General features: G+C 44.3%; 1 protein-coding gene across 1 annotated transcript in view; it reads right to left on the bottom strand.

Moving 5' to 3' along the window:
- INSR (insulin receptor) overlaps positions 1-19,504 on the bottom strand; it is a 56,888-nt gene that overhangs the window by 6,529 nt on the left and 30,855 nt on the right. The window contains exons 3-20 of the mRNA XM_083811290.1: positions 17,894-18,209; positions 16,201-16,346; positions 15,748-15,892; positions 15,275-15,489; positions 12,839-12,965; positions 11,946-12,196; positions 11,393-11,560; positions 10,461-10,662; positions 5,553-5,824; positions 5,202-5,344; positions 4,137-4,296; positions 3,689-3,788; positions 3,359-3,426; positions 2,929-3,158; positions 2,463-2,573; positions 2,226-2,385; positions 1,265-1,394; positions 902-1,036 (exon numbers count right to left, since the gene is read on the bottom strand). Coding sequence (XP_083667416.1) covers positions 902-1,036; positions 1,265-1,394; positions 2,226-2,385; positions 2,463-2,573; positions 2,929-3,158; positions 3,359-3,426; positions 3,689-3,788; positions 4,137-4,296; positions 5,202-5,344; positions 5,553-5,824; positions 10,461-10,662; positions 11,393-11,560; positions 11,946-12,196; positions 12,839-12,965; positions 15,275-15,489; positions 15,748-15,892; positions 16,201-16,346; positions 17,894-18,209 — 3,079 coding nt within the window. The remainder of the gene's footprint in view (positions 1-901; positions 1,037-1,264; positions 1,395-2,225; positions 2,386-2,462; positions 2,574-2,928; positions 3,159-3,358; positions 3,427-3,688; positions 3,789-4,136; positions 4,297-5,201; positions 5,345-5,552; positions 5,825-10,460; positions 10,663-11,392; positions 11,561-11,945; positions 12,197-12,838; positions 12,966-15,274; positions 15,490-15,747; positions 15,893-16,200; positions 16,347-17,893; positions 18,210-19,504) is intronic.

The raw sequence follows: 19,504 nt of genomic DNA on the forward strand, positions 1-19,504 counted from the left end.
ACACTCAGTAACAGGATTTATTTTTTTTAATTACTCTGAAGCAGCTTAGGAAGCATCTGGCTATGCAGCCGCGCTGGCAGGTCTGAGGATGCAGTAACCTCCAAACCGTGACCATCATGAGCAGCTGCGGACATTAACCCTTAACCCTGGTACAGGAGAACGTCTGGCTTCAGTTTGTAATCCTCTTTGCGAGGTGTTTTGCGTTCTGTCTCTACACAGTGCCCTCTTTTCTCCCTAAACTTGCAGGCAGCCTAGCCTTGTACTTTAAGTGGGAAAGGAGGCTGCAGGAGACATGAAAAGGCCTCGGACACGAAAAGCAGCTCAGGGCTCAGCAGAGCATTCTCCTACCTCTCCCTCATTAGTCATAAATTGGATTTCTGAAAATCAGCAGTAAAGAGTTGCTGTAATTCTCAAGACTATTTACGTAGTACGGAGAGATGAATTAGAGAAAACCTCAGCAGACGTGGGATTAACAAGCTGCTCTCCAGCCTTTAGGGCCCCAGGGATGTAGACTGTGGCCAGGCTCTGCCCTGTGACATGAGCCAACGGCCATCCACTAGCCTATAGTGGAGGAAAAGCATTTTGTTTGGGGCTATTGACACAGTGCTTACTTGTACTTTTCCTGTGCTTTGTATTTCATTCTCTTGAATCTGCACGCATGGTGTAGGTTCCAGGTTGTTTAATTCCCCCTTCTAGTGGAATAGGCCAGTCTCTAGCTTTAATTCTCGGTTCACTAAGGATGCATTGGTTTCATTTCCGTGAGAGGTAGCTCACTAAATTCTGCTTTGTTCCTCCCCAGGAGAGAAGTGGTTCAGAAATGCCATATGTGGGGCCAGCTGTGTTGCCCACACTTTATCTAAAGAGTGCAGCTTGGTCGGCTGGCACCCACTTTGCTACTTACAGCCTCTCCGGGCAGTTGTCCGGCTGATCCAGGTATCCTCCATCCATTACAAACTTTAGCACCTGTTCGTTGGAGAGCCCCTGGTACGGCTGCTCTGCTAAACTGCTTATTTCCCAAAGGACAACACCAAATGACCTAAGAAAGAAACAAGACTCCTGGTGAGAAACATTCTGAAGATCTGCAAGTGATAGCCTTATTTTGGAGAACACATACTTTAAAAGAATACTACTATATTTTTAAGAGGGTTTCAAAACAATGTTGTGTTTTGTCTGTACTCGGAAGAAGTCAGCAACTCACAGTGTAAACAACATGCATTAAAACAGCGAGCTCTTGATTCATCTGGGATTGCAGAGTACAACTTACCACACATCTGAGTAAGTAGTGAAAACACCATCCTTTAATGATTCGGGTGCCATCCAGCGCACAGGCAGAAGTCCCTTGCCTCCCTTACGGTAATAATCCGTCTCGTAGATATCTCTGGTCATGCCAAAGTCTGAGAAAAGCAATTGGGACGTGTTAAACGTCTCTCCTTCCATGCTGCTTTTACTGTGCAACATCTCTAGATGAGTGTTTCCTTCCTTTGACGCCAGGCTATTTTCATACACCCAGTAAGCCTCCTATGCAACTTCCAGCAATTTGTCACCTTGTGATTAACATTCAAAACACTTTCCTTTTCCCTGCATTTTTTCTTTTGTGAACTACTACAGAGCTGTGATAGAGACTCCAGAGTTGCAATTTTTAGTGACAGCTTCTATTCTAAACATTATTTTTATTCATCTCCTTTAAGTAAAACAGAGCTGTCTTTGCCCTTAAATCCCACTGCCTTGGCTTTAAGTCCAAAGAGGTCTGAAAAACCACCAAGCCTTGAGGTTTCAGTGTATTTTTACATTTTGTATTTACTTACTTCTAAATGGATTTGGGTTAAAAACTGTTTCTTGTGGAAGACAAATGACTTTTTAAAGGAACCTGACCTAGTGACAGGATTAGCAAAGCTTGGTTTGTTGTGCCCAACACCTTCTTTGTCATAATACTCATGGAAAGCAAAGAACAGTGAGACAACCCCAGGCAGCTTATGCTGAAAAGGCAATAAACTTTTTGGATAGAGGTTTGAGTACAGAGAAGATTAGAAAAGTTTCTCTGGCTTTAAGGGAAACAATTTTCTTACTGAAGTCCATACAATTCTTTTACAAGGAAGAATAACAGGAAAGTTTGCTGCATTTCCAAAGGGAGCCAGTGGAAATCACCTGTGTTTGCTGCATTGCTCTTGGGTTTCACACGTGTAAGTATGACCCACAGAGTTATCTTCTGACCACATACTACATACCTCCAATTTTTACAGTGAAGTCCTCTGCAACCATACAGTTACGAGCTGCAAGATCTCTGTGAACAAATTTTTTGGCATTCAGATAGGCCATGCCATCAGCGATCTCTGCAGCCATCTGGATCATTTCTCTCAGCGTTGGCGGTGGACGACCAGGGTTATTCTACGATAAACAAACAAGTATTAAAAAGCAAATCTAGTTAGCCTGTTACACATATACTGCCTCTCTCCTGTCTGTACCTCAGCATCAGGTCTCAAAGAGCGAAGGTAGCTTTTCAAATCTCCATGTGCCATCAACTCCATGACCACCAGCGTAGGTTGTCCTTTTGAGACCACCCCGAGGAGGCGAACCTGGAAAATAAATGAGACTTTCCCTCAAGGTTGTGTCCAAGTACACTGGGCAGAGTCCAGCTATGAGAACCGGGTGTTATAACAAAGCCAACACACCCTGAACGAGAGCTTGGAACTGCACCACAAAGCCACTTAAGGCTGAGAAGTTTTGAAAGAGCAAAAGTGAAATGATGCAAGCAGATTCATGCATTTTATAAAATCTGACAAGTAAAGATCCCAGCTCTTTTGATCAACTGCTTCTGCAGAAAGGCTGCTTTTGTAGGCTGAACACCACGCTTTGAAAGCATTAGAGAAATATTAGTTATGTGATGGGACTTTCACTTGCTAATCATCTGAGGCAGCCAGCGATGCTTACCACATGATGGCAGCTGAACCCTTTCATCACAGAAGCTTCATTTAAGAACTCGATGCGCTCGCGGAGGCTGGCTGATTCGTTAACGGTTTTCACAGCTACTCGAGTCTCTGGCTCTCCCTTCACAATGTCCTTGGCGATTCCTTCATACACCATGCCAAAGGAGCCCTGTCCCAGCTCTCGGAGGAGAGTGATCTTCTCTCGTGGAACCTCCCATTCATCAGGGACATAGACTGTCAAACAGAGGGAGACGTTTCTGAATTGAGCAACCATCTTTCAAAAGCCATTTCTGCAGCACAACTGCCACAGGATATTGTGGTATATAAAGACAACCAGAAAAACTCCATAAAGAAAAAGCCAGCGCCGTACTGTTGCACTGCCTGAACGACTACACGAGAAATAAGGCACAGAGGAAAGCCCCCACTGCTCTCACCATCACTGGCGCTGAGATACTCGGGGTTAGAAGATGCGTAGAGTGGCCCAGTTGGTCCTTCGGTTTGTCTGAAAGGGATACACAAATTCTTTAGCACATTTGCAGCTTTTGACACATTAGAAATGAAGTCAGTTTGATTAATTCCCAAAGTGTGCAATAAATAGCGACTATCCCAATTTCCAAAGGCACAAAAAATATTTCCTAAACTAAATTAATGTTATAATCATTATCTAAATTAGAAAATAAACAGAATTACTTCCAACAAATGAAGAAAACCTTTACATAAAAGTTTTGCTTGTTCTGGTAAAAATGATGTGAAGTTGCACTCACCTCTTTTTCACAAGAACATAAGCAGCTCCAATAATTCCAGCAATTATTATGGCAAAAATAATCGGAACAATTATAACAGCAATATTAGGCTGAGCATTCACTAAGAGAGAAAGAGAGAGAGAATTGGAGGTATTACACAGGTCTCAAAATCCAAATCTCTTCCTGCATAAGATCCCTTCCTTGAATAAGCAAGAAAGAACAAGAAGCCAGAGGCTGCTTCAGGTAGAGAATGCAGGGCTGCTCCGAACAAGGACTCAAACTGCTGTTCAACAGCTAATATTAAGAAAATGGCCACATTCCTAATTGCAGTGTCTGGAAAACAGATGTATTGGTAAATGTTTCATGCCCCTCTACAGGTCTCTGTGCATTCCTTGCTAAGCCCCACCATCTTCCAACTGTAATCTGCGTTCCGATCAAAAAGATGATGTTGAAGAAACAAAGAACTCACAATAATCAGCCACATAGAAATAGGTAGGTTCTGTCCACGAGCCATTTCCAGCCAGCGACGTAGCTCGTATACGGACACTGTAGTTTCCAGGCTGCAGTCCACGCAGTTTGCAGCCCTGCTCACTGGCAAAGTGCTTACGGGAAACGCAGTAGTGTGCTTCCTGCAGGAGGAGGGAAGGGGAAGGCTGTGTTACGCTACCTCTGCAACAACCTCGAGCTCCGTAACAGCGCGCTAGGATTTCTTCCTCACCTCCTTGACTGGCAAATGTATACAAATAGGGTTTTCACATGCTCGGGTCTTTTCCAAGATAGTGGCTCGTCCTGGATTTGCATTTTATAGTTTAGAGTAGTTCAGATTACACACAGCATATGCCATTTGCTGTACTAGAACTCAGCCCTGAAATCTGACCTCAGCTGGCAAGCCCTCCTGCCCACACGGCACTGGCATGCTGCGCAGGCACTAGGGCTGCTCACAGGCTCTCCTGTTGCTCAGCGCTTTAACTTCTCTAAGCAATTTACATTTACATGTATGTTTTCTGTCCTTCTGTGAAATAAAATTCCTAAAAATGTCCATGCAGAAAGTTAGCAAATCAGATACTGGAACAACAGGCACTGTAGAGGGAGATTTTTATTTCTCAACATTACCACAAGTAGACTTCCAGAGGATAAAATTCACTACCAACGTTTTATTTCACTTTGGTTCGTGCAAAAGGAAACCAGAATGGACAGAATACTGTAAACACTAGGGCTACCAAAAACTGAACGAGGGCTCCCAAGGACTCCCAAGGATTATTGTCTTGCAGCAATAAACAAATACAGAGCTGTACCCAGAGCTATACCTAAACTAACAAATACACAGCCACGTCCTGCGAGGGCATGGGAGGTATCATGCCAAAGCAAAAGAACCCAGGGGAAGGCAGAAAGGTCTCTACAAGTCCAGCCTCCAGCTGCTATCTTTCACCAGCCTCCTCAGTACCACCGCTACCACAGCTTATAACAAAAGGGACTGAAGCACGGAGCTACTTCTCCAAACATGCTGCGTTAAGGAAGAAGCAGAAATTCTCACCTCTGTCTCCCCAAGACGTCCGTAATTCACTTCATAAAGCACAATAAGACCATTTGGCTCCTTTGGTTCCTGCCACTTCAAGTGCACAGTATTTTTTTCAACCAGTTCATGGGTAACTGGACCAACGATGTCATCAGCCTTAGCTAAAACCAAAGTCGTGATTAATAATAGTTTTATTTCATGTCTTTCGCAAAATGCAAAACCGACAATACTTCATCCATCATCTTTTCCTACCAGGACATAAAGAGAGCACAGTCCGTGATGTTTCTGCAAAGCAGCTGGCTCTCATGGGAAAAGCAGTATTTTGAAAACAGCCATCAACCCCGAGCAAAGCTCAGGAAGCTTAATTACCTTCTGGCATGGTCCTGGCACTGACATAAGCTGCAACGCTGCATCGAGATTCCTGAGCATCGTGGTTACAAGCGTGGAGCTCAATACGATACCCTGTGAAATGCCGCAGGCCTGAGATAACCAAAGACTCCTTAAACTTAACTTTTTCAAAAGGTTTCTGTTCCTCTGCATTCTCAGATGCAGCTGCAGAAGAGTTTGGAGAGGATGCAATGGTGGGTATCACCACGGTGGCATTTGCTACAGAGCCGAGGTCTCTTCGTTTTCTTGATGGCCTATTAAATAATACATTAGAATGTTATTTGTTATATCCAATATAAATGCATTCACCTGAAAAGAAATAGTTAAAATGGGAGAGCTCAGAGTGCAATCGAAAACTCAAATTCAAGACTCGTATTTGCAATACAAGAAAGAAATTCCAATGCACACGGCTTTTCAGAATTATGTATCCCTGAGATGATTTTCCTGCACAACTGTGTACAGGAAAAAAAATCCAAGCCTAAGGTATTTGCTTGGGAATTCAAATTCTCCTAGACCTTCTCAGCAGAATAGAGCTCTAGCAGGCTGCCCCGTGGATGCCTTGTACACAGTGTTGCAATGCTTGGGAGTTCATCTCCTACACATTCTAGCTTTGAACAAATGAGGTCATATCACAGCCCCCAACTCTGATGACCTTGGATGTTCCACATATTCTGAGTGTCATAAATTTGCATTTATAAAGCATAAGACCAGTTTCACAGCTCACTGGAATACATCTGCTGCTTTGAACCCTAATTCTGAACTTATCTATTTCGACAGATAATTTTAACCTTTTCCCGAGAGACCAAATTTATTAAGATCTTTTCAGCAGGTGCATTTAAGACACACGGATTCAGACTACAAATTAGTTGTGCTGTTTGTTAACCAAATATTGCTTCTCAAATTATTGCACTTCAGTCTGAAAATCAATTTTTTGCTGCTGTAAAAATAGAATCGGCCCTGTGATCTTGTCAACTCCCCTGTTTGCAAGTGAGTGCCGCTAGCCAACTTTAATGTCAGATTTCATCAGTAAATAAACAGAATCGGTTCAACAGAATTAAAAACCGTTCAGAATTTAATTCCTTGGGAACAAAAGGAACAAGCATCAAAACAAAACTCCTGCCACACATCCACCGCTAGGAATTCCAGGTTGGGAACCAACCAACACGGTGAATCAGTAACAGTATTTAGTTACACAAAAGGAATTAATGCCATTTGAAAACAGAGCGGTGTATTTTAAGGGGATGATGATCTTTGTTTGTGTGTGCCTGTGTGTGCAGCTATTAAAGGGTACAAAGAGTGACCTGAACTGAACCCACACTTGAGGCATCTCCAGCCTCTAAAAATGTAACAAGCTGTTGAAGCAAATCTGTGCTGCTGAACTGAACTTTCCACTGCCACCCTCTGACTACCAGGCAAATGATTGGCGCAGTACAGCTACAGCAGGCGACTGCGCAGGTCGGGTCTTTGTCTGCAACCCCCAGTCCCACTTCCTGATGTTACCTATGCTCAAACAGCGAATGCAACCCGCTGGAAAGCTGATTTTAAAATTTCCTCAAACTAAACATTGGGTTGGACACAACAGTAAGCACATTTGTCCACCTGATGAAAAAACGTGATGCCAAATGGCAGGTTTGGCAAAGCACATTCCAGCTTTTCGTTTTCTCTTCCCCTAATTACTAATTAACTCCAGAGACATCATTTTGGAGTTGCTGTTATCTCAGCCTGTGCATTGTTCTGAACAGTGTCCCCTAACAATGGGGCAGAGTTCAGAGACCCAGGTCTGGGTCACGCCACCTCCCTCCCTTGTAAGCAATCTTTACAGTCAACCAGAATCTTGTTTGGACTTAAAAACAAAGCTGCACGCCACTGTTTACAAAGTGTGGATTCAGCTGTTCCTCATGTTCAAGAGAATTTTGTTTTTCACAAGTAAAACAGTAATTTGACTACTGATGCAACACAGAGTAAAATACAAGAATAACTTCTTTCTCTAGTAACAGAAAGCAAGAAAAGCTCTTGAAGCTGTAAACACAATCTTCCTATATTTATTATCCTAGATTTGCAGCAATTTTCTTGCCAAATCCGTTGTATTTTCAAACAATTGATGCCTTCCCTAGCTGTTCCAGTGCAACTTCCATTGTGACTCATGGCCATTTCATCAGCTCCAACGACCTTCCCTGCAAAACGCCCGGACTCCGATTCTTTTTCCTCCTCCCGTCAGAGACCATCAGCACGTGTGAGGGCTTCTGGTTCAGGGAAGGATGAAGTGAGAACTCATCACATGCAACATGAGGTGAGCTGAGGGATTTTAAAAATGCATTAGCTAGCTCAAACCAAGTTTTTCCACACACCTGAAACTGGCACAGGCTGTCATTGCTGCTGCAAGAACAGCTTGCCTGTTTTCCCCCATGTGCTGGCACAAACATTTATGTATTTGTCTACACAATTAATTGGATTGGACTGGGAAACCTAGAAAAAGAAGTTGCTTTTAATGTGAGTCATTTCTCAGACCTGTAGCCCACTAGTGTGTGTAATGACATGAGCGTGTGTGTGACAGAGAGAAAGAGAGACAAAAGGACAGAGACAGAGAGAAGGGCGAGACTGCTGCTGCAGTAGTGATGGTTGAGAGTGTACATGAGAACACATCCTGAATAGCAGCCATTTACCTCCCCTCTGCCTCTCAGGACTTTTATTACTTTTGAAATCTTTCCATGCTTTCCACAGAGTCATGGAGCAGTTGAGGTTGCAAGGCACCTCCCGAGATCATCTAACCCAAGCCCCTGCACAAAGCAGGGGCAGCTAGAGCAGGTTGCTCAGGACCACATCCAGCTGGGTTCTGAGTACCTCCAAGGACTGAGACTCCACAACCTCCCTGGGCAACCTGCTCCAGCGTTCAATCCCCCTTTTGCTCCAACCTGTGCAAAACTTGTTCAGATATAAGAGCAAATAACACAGGAAAGAAGAAACAAAGCATCAGCTTCTGATGGCCACTTTGTTCAGCTACAAAGGGAGGTTGCAAAGCACGTGGCGTGAAGATACCCACTAGCTCCGACTAGGAATGTGCCTATGGCAAGAAATGTTTAGACACTTCTAGTTTGCCTTGCCAGTGCAAATCAGCCCACAAGACTTGAGACAATATCTCCTGGAGTAGCTAGGTAGCTGTGCACATGGGGAAGGAACGGCTCCTGTGATTTCCAGCAAGGTTCTGAGAAAGTCAGGTGAGATCAGACCTGGACCAAAGCAGGGCACGGCAGATCTGCGGGACAGCCTCGTACTGGCTGGATACTGCACAGGGATCCAACGGCTGGGAACAGGACAGAAGGGGAAAATGGTACGTGGAAGACAAGGAGACAACAACGTAGGGGGAGTCACTTCTCAACTGCGCTGTCTTCTGCACCCTGCCATCTTCTGTTCTCTGCTGGCCTCGTCTCTGAGATTCTTCCCTGCGACCAGCAGAAGGCTTCTTATCCCAAGGGGTGTCTGCACAGCACCTCGAGAGAGGCTGAAACTATCAGGAGCATCATAAAAGAGAACCTGAAGTAAAACACACTTCACGCTCAGTTGCGAGGCTCTAGACAGGCTGCCCTTTGAACAGGCAATAGACACAATATTTACAGGAAAATTCTAATTTCTGTTGCCACAGCCTGAAACTTGTCAGAGAAGAGAGGATGCATGTCAGCAGGACAGTATCTTTACTGCTCACTTGTAACAGAAGGGGTTTGTGCTAAAAAGATTAATTAGCCTAGGGGAAGTAGAGATTTCTTCCTTAGCAGGCTGACAAGGTGGCACATCCTGGTGATTGGTTTCTTCCTAAAATACATACCCCAGAAACTGGCCTGAGAAGCATCCTGGGCTGGCTGCACAATGAAATAAAAATAAAATCAAATAAAAACAGGAAAAGGAAAAAGAGGGAAAAAAAAGTAATCAGATTGTCAGCATTGTTTGCCTACATCAAGAGGAGTTTGGCTTTTGTACATGGCTCGTTTCTCCTCTGCTTTTAAAGATGGTGTGTCCTGCCAGCACTTTGCACACTGAAACTTGTCCTGATCAGCACTAAAAGCAGAGAAACAGCAAACGGAGTGACTCTGCACAAACTTCCACGTGACAACTGCAGGCATCAAATCGGACTCCCAAAGAAGAGACACTGTCTATAATTCACTCAGCAATATAAAAACACTCACTGAAGAAAGGTAGCTTTTGTCAAGCAGCTGCAAGTAAATGCTTAATAGCTAAGGGCAGGAAGCAGAGAACAAATTTAGAGCACAAAATACATGACAGTGAAGAGGGTAAATCATTACAGCCTAACCTGATTCCCAGTGCTTCCTCTGTAAGTTGCATATGAAGTGTGAAGACATTCAACACCACTTAATGTGACACTGTGTGTGCCATTCAAAACAGGACATTCACCACCCACAGCAGTTGCATTCCTCATGGTATTGGAGGTATTTCCCAGACTAAGTGCAAGGAAGACCGCAAATACCGCGCTAAAGGACAAGGCTGTGGCATGGTAAACTTCCCTTTTTCTTTTCCTTTCTTTTAACTGGATGAAAAGCTAGATCATGAAATTTTAAGACAGAAAAAGATGGCTATTTTTGGCCTCACACTAGGTTAAGTGAGCTACAGGGTTTTAGCTATTTGTTGAGGATTCTCCCTTTATTCTCAAGTTGAGGAGAATTCACGGAAATAGAGAAGAATCTTCCAAATCTGTAATAACATCAGTTGTAGGTGCTCAGCTCTCACCAGCCTCCGACACACATTCAGCTGGGCTGGACAGTCCCATGGAAGCCCAGACAGACTGGCAACGTGGCGGTGCCCAGCCCAGTACTTTTGTTTAGTAACCAATTACACTTCCCTACCCCAAACTACGTGGGCAGTAAGTTTTGCTATTCATACCTGGGGACGAAAACCTCATTGTGAAGGTAGTTCTCAAACGTCTTGCGGAAAGCAGACTCCTCCAGCTCCTTTTGTATTTGAGAGTCTGTTTTAGGACAGGAACAACACTCTCCGCTGACATCCTCGTTTTCACTTTGATTATACTTCTGAGGGTCTTCAGATTCAAAAGGAGGAGACCACGTCCTTGAGGGCAGTTTTAATCCTACGGACAAAACAATTTTACTATCACTCATGCTTGGCATGCCAGAAGCAGATGTTTGATCTTAGCAAGATCCAAAACTAAAGTACACAGGATTCATAGCACATTTAGGCCTCCCACGGTCTCATATCTAGGGTCGAGCAGCTTTCCCTCTCTTACAACAGGGCCTTGATTCAAAACTATGCTAGCTCTGAAATGACGCTCAAATGCTGCTGTGGCCAGAGTTCTACCCCTCTTCACCTCAGCTGGGGTAACACAGAGCTGCAGAGAGTCTGAGAGTCCTCAGTGAAACTCTGAATCCTGAAATAATTCCAAAACCTAATGCACAAGATGCCTTCAAAAATGAACTTGGCCACTGATCTCCAGAAACCCCTGCTGTATTTTACTTTACTGTCTCCATAGCTGTTATTAAACTGGTTACTCAGTTTAAAAAGAACAAGCGCAGAAAGGAGATGCCCAAATAAAACATACATATATTTGATTACTTTATGAAAAAATGGTTTTGGAGATCATTTGCATGTGACTTGGCAATAGTGACTAATGTATAATGTGACTGAACACTGGGAGAACGCAGCTACATGGCAGCCTGTTTCTTGAACAACAGACTTCAGAACAGCAAAATTAGGCATCCTGAGCACCTCCAGGGTGTGTGAAAAATCTCCATACAATGCTGAGATAGCTCCACCATCTGGAAGGCTTGAAAGAAGGGCACAGAGCAAGAAGTGGAACTCACCCTTTAGGCAGTAATCGAGTTCATACAGCTCACTGTCTTCGGCCTGCTGCTGCCAGAACACCAGGTAGTGCGTGATGTTCCCGTTGGGCTCTGAGGGTGGCTTCCACTTCAGAATGATTTGGGATGAAGAGTTGGAAACAGATATCGGATCTAATGGAACTGATGGAACTGTGTGGGTGGAAAAGAGACAGAGGTCAATTCCAGTGCTCTGAGAGAGCTCAACAAGCACAGGCAAGTTTCCATTTCCCCAGGAACAAGCAGCGCTCTCCACAGTAGGCCCACTGACACCCAACAGTCCTGCAGCAGGGCACATGATTGTGCACACAACCCCTACACACAGCCACATGGAACAAGTGCACACCAGCACCCTCTCATCATCCAGGGAAGCATACAGTTGTCTTCCATTTCTTTAGGAATACCGTCCCGCAAACGTAGAGTAGCAATGTCAGGGGAAAGTTTCACAGATATGGGACTATCGTGACTACCAGCCAGAAGACAGAAGGTCTGGCTTGCTTTAATATTTGCAGTGCAACATTAAATTAACGATACTGACCAGTAGCATTGGTCTGGACGTAGATGATTTCACTCTTTGCACCGTATGTCCTTCGTTCATCTGAGAAGGTCACCAGGGTTTTAACAAACACAGCATATTGTGTCCATGGCTTTAAGCCCCTCAGAAGCCAGCCTGGCTGGGCCTGGGCTTTGGGTTCATTTGATCGTGGCGGTGGGTCAACATCCACGACTGTCCAGCTATTTGACCCACAAGCATCTTGTCCATCAAACTCTGTCACATTTTGGTATGGACTTAAAAAAAAAAAAAAAAAGAACCTCAAATTAACAGAATCCCATTTTCAAGCTTTCGGAAACATCATTTCTAAAGATATCCATGAAAGTTATAATCCCTTACACCTTACAGAAAGTCTGATCATCTCTCCTGTGTATTCTGAAAATAAAGCACAGGGGCCTTTGTAACCCAGCCTCCTAAACAGCATAACAGCTCCACAGACAATCCATACAACTAAATCTCAGCTGATTATTTTCAGCCTCATAGAAACCAGTTTGGTAACCTTGATTTTTAAAAGACTGTTTCCTACCTAAACGGGAATATATGCCTCATCATCCTATGGAGATAGTGGGGAGATGGATAGAGCATGCAAGTCTAGAACAGTTGGAACAACCGATGTTTGGGTTGCTCTTAAGTGAGCAATTTTGACTATATACAACTAGGTTAAGTCAGGGAACTTAACGAGCATTTATATAAAAGGGTAACATCAGAAGCTTAAGTGTAGTGTCTGTGACTGTCTGGCTCCTAATTAGCTATGACCACAGCAGCCTTAATATCTACTCTTCAGTGTCAGCTGTTGTTTGTAGAAGCCCAGTATGGCTATTGTTTTGTAGCCCAACCATGGGTTACTGGAGCTACCTTCTCCTTAAGCTGCCACTTACGCTTCTTTGTAAAAAAGCATAAATCCCAGAAGATCGCGGAAATCAGGAGGCCAGTACGGCTCCCACTTCAGCAGGATCTTGTCATGAGATGTTCTAATAGAAGAAAATTTCAGCAATTCATTTTCACCTATAACAAAAGAGAAAGGACAATCATTTTGTTACTGCTAAAAAACAGTTTTCTGTTTTTCATTATTTTAGAAGTTTCTGTTCTCCACAGTAAATATGAGAACCTTGGCATTGAGAACTACTCATTAAAAACTTATCTTACTTCAACGTTATTGCTGCCTTAAGCCAGGGGTTGGAATAGATGACCTCCCAAGGTTTCTGCCAGCTTCATTTTTTCTGATTTTATGAAAATAAACCCGTAAAGAGTTTAACTAAAAGCTAGAAAGTGGAAATCTAAAGGAAATACATTTTTAAATCAATGACAATATATACAGCTGAACCCAGCAACACGGTTTGCATAGTTTTTGTAGGCACTGCCTTCAGAATGAGTGAATTCTCAGCCTTGCCCGGGAGTAGCACGGTCCCTTCGCAAACAGGAGCGAAGGACAACAAACAGTTGCAGGAGGGTGGAGTTTTGATTCTCAAGGGAAGCATTACAATATGGTATGTCCAAACAGCCCACGAAGTACAAACTGTGTAGCTCTGATGGGATTTGCCATTCCTGCAGTAGCTGCACAAGGGAGGAAGAACATTCATTTTGCTGCCCCACATCCAGAACAAACAAGGTGTTGTGCCTTTTTCTTTTTTTGTAAGCAGGATGCTGCCAATGTGAAAACTAGAGTTGAAACATAAAATCAAACAAAAAGCCAAACACGCTGGCAACGTGTGGTTTGAGGTAGGGGGTGGCAAGGAGAGCAGCACAGCAGAGTGGGGTTAAAGCTGGCAAAAAGAAATGCGACCATATCCTCCAGCTGCCTTTAACACAAAGCCATCAGCCAGCCTGGGAGCTGCACACAGCCACGAGAGAGCTGGATTTGAACCCCAAATCCAGTCTCATCCCCGAATGTGGGAAGATCCTGCCAGTGTCTCAGGGGAAGAGATGACCTTTACAGACAGCTAACGCCTTGTGCTGCCTTCGCTCTGCCCAAGCTGGGGCTGTGATATCCCAGAGGGTATGGCTCCATGTATGGTTTTTCACTAGTACTGCCAGTTTTTGGATAGGTAGTCATTACGTTCCCCACTCCCCACTGCTCTGGCAAGGCTCTATGTGTTGATATGTGGCAAACCAGACCAGCAAACTGATTCAGCCGAAAGATCTTCAGTTTTAAAGTCTGTTCACAAATAGCTACACCACGTAACAATGGGCAGAATTGGGGAAGGGGATGTTTAAGCAGCACTGCCACCAAATGCAGAGAAATAGTGCTGCCACAGGATGTGCTAAGCAGTATTGCAAGCTATGAAAAGAGCAAGGAACTGAAATCATAGTTTAACAAACACTTGGGGGCTTTGGTGGCAATACCTGCTCAAACCTTATATGCTACCCTGTGCTTGTTCCTGTGTGATTTAAAACTTTGTAGGGCTACAAAATAAATCAGAGCAGAGCTGAGACACGACACAAGCTAAGAACAGCAAGCAGAAATGTCTTGCTATTTTCTACCCCAGATTACTTCTTCAGTCTGGTTCACCATGCAGCCCTGTAAATTTTCCTGGCATAAACAGGGAACGGGGATTGTGTGTGGCACAGAATGGGAACAAACAGCAGGGTTGGGATGTAATTATGGCAATATTGCTGCCAAAATATGTGTCTGCAAAACTACACCTTCAGTGGCACGACTTTAGTTAGAGCATAAAGCAACACAGCATGTTTGCTCCTTAGCCATGCTGATACAGGCATTGCGTTATTGTTGTTGTCAAAGGAAGCTACTAGCTTAAAAGCCTTTAAAAGGCATAACAAAAACTGTTGGAAAAATTTCTCTGACAGTTGCCAGAGCAACTCCTTCAGATGGCTCCAGAGATGGGTGAAAATCCTATTCCTCCACTATGTTTATTGTGTGGGCATACTGTCACCTCAGGACATGGGAAAAGAAGATTATGATTAATCAGGTGCTCAGTAGTAACACCAAGTCCCAGTCTGGACTGGGGTTACATTGTGCTAAACTCTTCAAAAAGACTCAACAATACACTCAACCCCAAAAAGCCTCACAGCTGAGCACACAAAGAGAAAATTGCTGAAAACCAAAGCTGGCAAGGTAGGCTCCTGGCCAGATGCAGCACCCAGGAGTACTTTTACTCATGGCATATTGACAGTATCATTACTGTGTACAAGCAAGCAGCAAGTCACATGCCTGGTGCTTTACCAAAAGGACAAGGACAGTCCCTGGACAAAAAAAAATCATAGGCTAGGCTGAGAGACATTAAAAGCATGAGGTTAGCAAAGACTGAGGGAAAGGAAAATGATGCAAGTCTCAGTGCATTCTGAAACTTTCTTACATGAGGCTTGATCGCCGTTTGTCTTCAGGGCTATGTCGTTCCTTTCCTGACGCCCCTTAGTCCCAGAGATCTCCTCCATCTTGTGGATTTCTGACAAACACAGTTTGGGATTATAATGGAAGAAGAGTTTGCCTCGTGCAATAGTGAGGTTGTGTTTACTCCAGTCCCAGAGCTGACGAAGATTCTGGTTGTCCAAGGCATAAAACGAATAGTTCCTGAAAGCAGAGAATGAAAATGTGGGTTGGGAGGAGATCCACTAAAAGAGTCCTTCCCCCCACCTCAACCGCCCTTATGCACTAATCCAGACAGCAAAGAAAAAAAAAAATGCAAACTATCTTCCCTGGCAGGCCACAAGCCATGGGCAGAGGAATGTTTAAAAATAACGTAGGGATTGTTTATCAATACAAATCACCCTGATAGCACTGGTACTCCTTACACTTCAAAGCATGAAAATATCTTTTGAAAGAACTCACCCAGCTTCTAATGTTTCTCCTCTGATCAGATGTAGTTTACGAAAAAAAGAAAGAGAAACCAAGGCATAAGACCGGCGAATTTTTAGGTAACCTGAGATTTCTTCTATCAAGCCAAGATTTGCTTCTAGCTCAGCTGCTATGTTATCTATGGAGAGAAAAACATTGGTTTTAGTTTTCTGATACCATGGAGAGAAACATTGATATCAGAGCCCAAGCAGATTACATGGAACTGCTCTGCATAAATCCAAAAGACCTTACAAAAATCAGTTAGCAAAAAAAATCCCACCCCTAATGACCACGAGAAGAGCCTTTACTTTACAGTTATTTTTCTGAATCACACTCAGATTCAGAGAGCGGTCAAAGCAAAAAAAGAAAAGCCCAGCTCCTGGATGGTGTCATATTCACTGATCTGACACCCAGCGCTCCCTACCCCCTTACTCATGCAGAACTTACTTCCTCCCCGGATATTTATAACTAGGCTTCCATTAACAACCGTGCAGCCACGGAGCTCCTGTGCTGATGTCACTGAATCGATAGTCTTCTCCTTCCCAAAGTCGCAAACCTTTGGACAAGGCCCTGCGCAGGGAGTACAGTGCAGGCTGAAAGACAAGAGAGTCAAGAACGCAGATGAGATACTTTTGCAGAACATAACCTGGGGCATCTCCAGCAGTTCTCCAAAGCAGAGCAATTGACACAAAGCAAAAGCATCCTGACAATATGCCATGGGAGTCACTTGCAGTGTGCAGCACGAGACTCTGAAGAACTCCAAATAACTGCTGGTTATTCTTAAAATTGTCATTTCCACATTTCACACTCTAGTCACTCTGTCCTTTCTACACAACAGAAACCAGAATGAAGCAATTCTGACTGTTTTGAGTAGCCCAGTCACACCGTGATGCTGTACAGTGCTATGCATACCCAGGACTTCAAGATCAAAAAACCCATGCCCATTCTCCACCCCAAGAGCATTAACCAAAAATGTAATTGATGAGCGGATTACTGGCCATTCATCTGGGAATCCAGTGATTAAGGACTTTACATAAAGTTGCATTGAAAAAGGCAAACATGTGCTTTGTGCTCTGGGGAAATGCTTCTTAAATGGCAGCAAGATGATTGCTTGCCCTGGTCATAACACCACAAGAATGTGTTTCCAACTAGTTCTGAGAAATAAATGCCCTAGGAGAAGTGCAGCGCTGTGAGGTCCTACTGACAGCAGCCTGGAGCAAGTAGAGGAGAGAGGAGAGGGCTGCTGTTACCCCAGCAGCGTATCTGCTCTGGGGGCTGCTGGTTCATTCTTTTGAACAGCAAAACAGGAAATGGAATAGAAAGTCCTGTTAGAGTGAATTCCCTGAATTTGTTATGTCAGGAGCAAACACATGCGGGCACAAAGCTACCAATATTCATAGGAAATCTGACTCATCACAATATATAATGTTATTGTGGGACAAACAACGAAGTTTTCAGCGATAAACAGCTCAGCAACATAAATTATTTAACTTCTTTGTTGAAAAAGCCTGGGAATAGTCAGAATGGCTGTTCCCTGCTTTGACTCATGCTACAGTTGTTTGTTACATTGCCCATTTATGTCTGGCACAGCTTGAACCTGCTCAATGAAAGTAATTACAGGAATGAGGGACAGATATTCTAAGAATGATCTGATCAAAATACGCTATGCTCTCTTGATTAGATGTGAATTTTCCCTTTTCTGGTTAAAAACAAAGCTTTCTAGTCTGAGGTCAGCTTTGGAGGGGAAGGTAAGCAGCACTACTGATGCTTCTCATTCTCCCTCGTCTCACTCGATTACAGCAGGACCCTTCCAACCTGAGGACACTACTCTTCCTTGTCCTCTCCTTCAACCCCCCTCTCCCACTTTTTCCAGACTCGAGTGTAAACAAAGCAGAATAAACTACCGGCACACCCCAGGAAAACCTGTCTGCTTTTAATGGCTTGAATTAGCAAGGTATTAGTTTGCAAATCATATTAAAGTAGACCAGGTAATTATCGCAGACACTCAAGCACCAGGAACTTTTCTTGGCCTTGACGCAGAATACAAACCCTCTACCCAAGAGGAAGAAAAGGACATGAAACACCAAAACAACACCCAAACTACAGCTTGGTTCCTTTACTTGCAGATGCCTGCACTTACTTGCTGGAATTCATGATGTACCCCGATGGGCATTCGTGAACGCATTCGTTGTTGTGGATAACGTGACACCCCGACTCCCTGGCATTTTTGCATTTGTTGTGCAGCTCCTGGCAGAAGCTGAAGGTCACGCAGCGCCAGCCCTCAAAGTGATAGTAACCGGGCGGGCAGGCATCCACGCAAGTGCCATCAAGGTAGAAGTTGCGGCACGCCACGCATTTCTCTGGGTTGTTGGGCTCCGTGCAGTCCCCCAGGCATTCGCTGTGACAGCACTGGCCATCGGAGGTGCAGCCTTGCGACTTGCAGGCAGCTGGACAGACTGTGAAAAGATAAAAAGCAACCGAATATTACAGGACAGCCCAGCAAAGCACGACCACAAAAGCCTTACCAGCAACCACACTTTGTCCTACTTGGCTTGGCGACCTTCTTTTCAAAGAGGCACTCATCAAGCGCAGAAGTCTGCCTCATCTCCACTTTCCAATTGCAAACTCCAAATTTTAATAATATTTTTGAAGTGTGTTGCCATTCACAGCTCATTAATGCTCATCTTCAAAAATAGAAAATCAAGTTTTCCTGTTTTCTCTGCCCAGCACTGGGAGGCTCCCAGGAGTGCTTTGGTGATGCCAACCCTACTCCTGAAGCCCAGAGGTGAGGAGATCCACGCAGTGCCAGCTCTCCAGGCTGGGACAGGCAGTTTCTTAGTTTAAGAAACTCAATTTCCCACAATAATGCTGTGAATAATGCATGCCCAACAACACCTTTACATAACCCTTCAGCTTCCTATCTGCGTATCACCGGTTCCCCAGGAGGAAGCCGCCCTGGAGCCAGCACAAGCTCTTCGGCGATTCTCCCAGCCAGCCCGAGAAGAAGGGCATCCACAAGTGCTTGAGGTTTTTCTGGCTTGCTTTTTAATTATCCATTACTTAGTGCCTCACAACACTTTTAATGAGCGGTTTGGGGCTTTGAAATGGAAAGCAAGTGGCAGCAGAGCTCAGGGCAAACACCGTGACTAACGCTGACCCAGGAGCTGGAGGGGATGTGCAAACCCTACGGAAGGTGACAGCACAAGGAAGGATACGATCAGGCACGCTTATTCTGCCGCTCACACAGCCAAACCCTGCTGCCTGATGTACCCGTACCAGACCAGGGTACGGGCAGCCCCAAAACACGCCTGCTAACTGCACTAGCGATGGACAAACCCAAGATTTTCATCTGGGCAAGATTTTTCACCTTAGGCAACGTTAGATGAGCTGCATAGTACAAAAAAAAAAAAACCTCCTCAGAAAGACAATCTGCAAAAATAACGCAGATAAAAGTACGGAAACTGCCCTTCTCTCCTACAAAACAAAACAAAACAGCCACGACAGTTGGCCTAAGGAGTTCATTTTTCTTGATATTCAGCATTGGAGCAGGAGGGGCTTTTCTTGGGGACGTTCCAGGCAGACTGATGTACAGAGGCTAAAATGTTATTTTTAACTTCTGGCTAACGCGCGAGCAGCCCAACAGCAGAATGTGGTTTAGTTTTAGTCAACCAAAGGAGCAGCACGCAGGATCCATGGTACAGCGTGCTACCCATGTTTTTAACATCAAATCACCAGCTGCGGTTAGGAAGAA

Source organism: Anser anser (assembly GCF_964211835.1).
Source record: "Anser anser genome assembly, chromosome: 25".
In the NCBI taxonomy this organism is placed as follows: Eukaryota; Metazoa; Chordata; class Aves; order Anseriformes; family Anatidae; genus Anser; species Anser anser.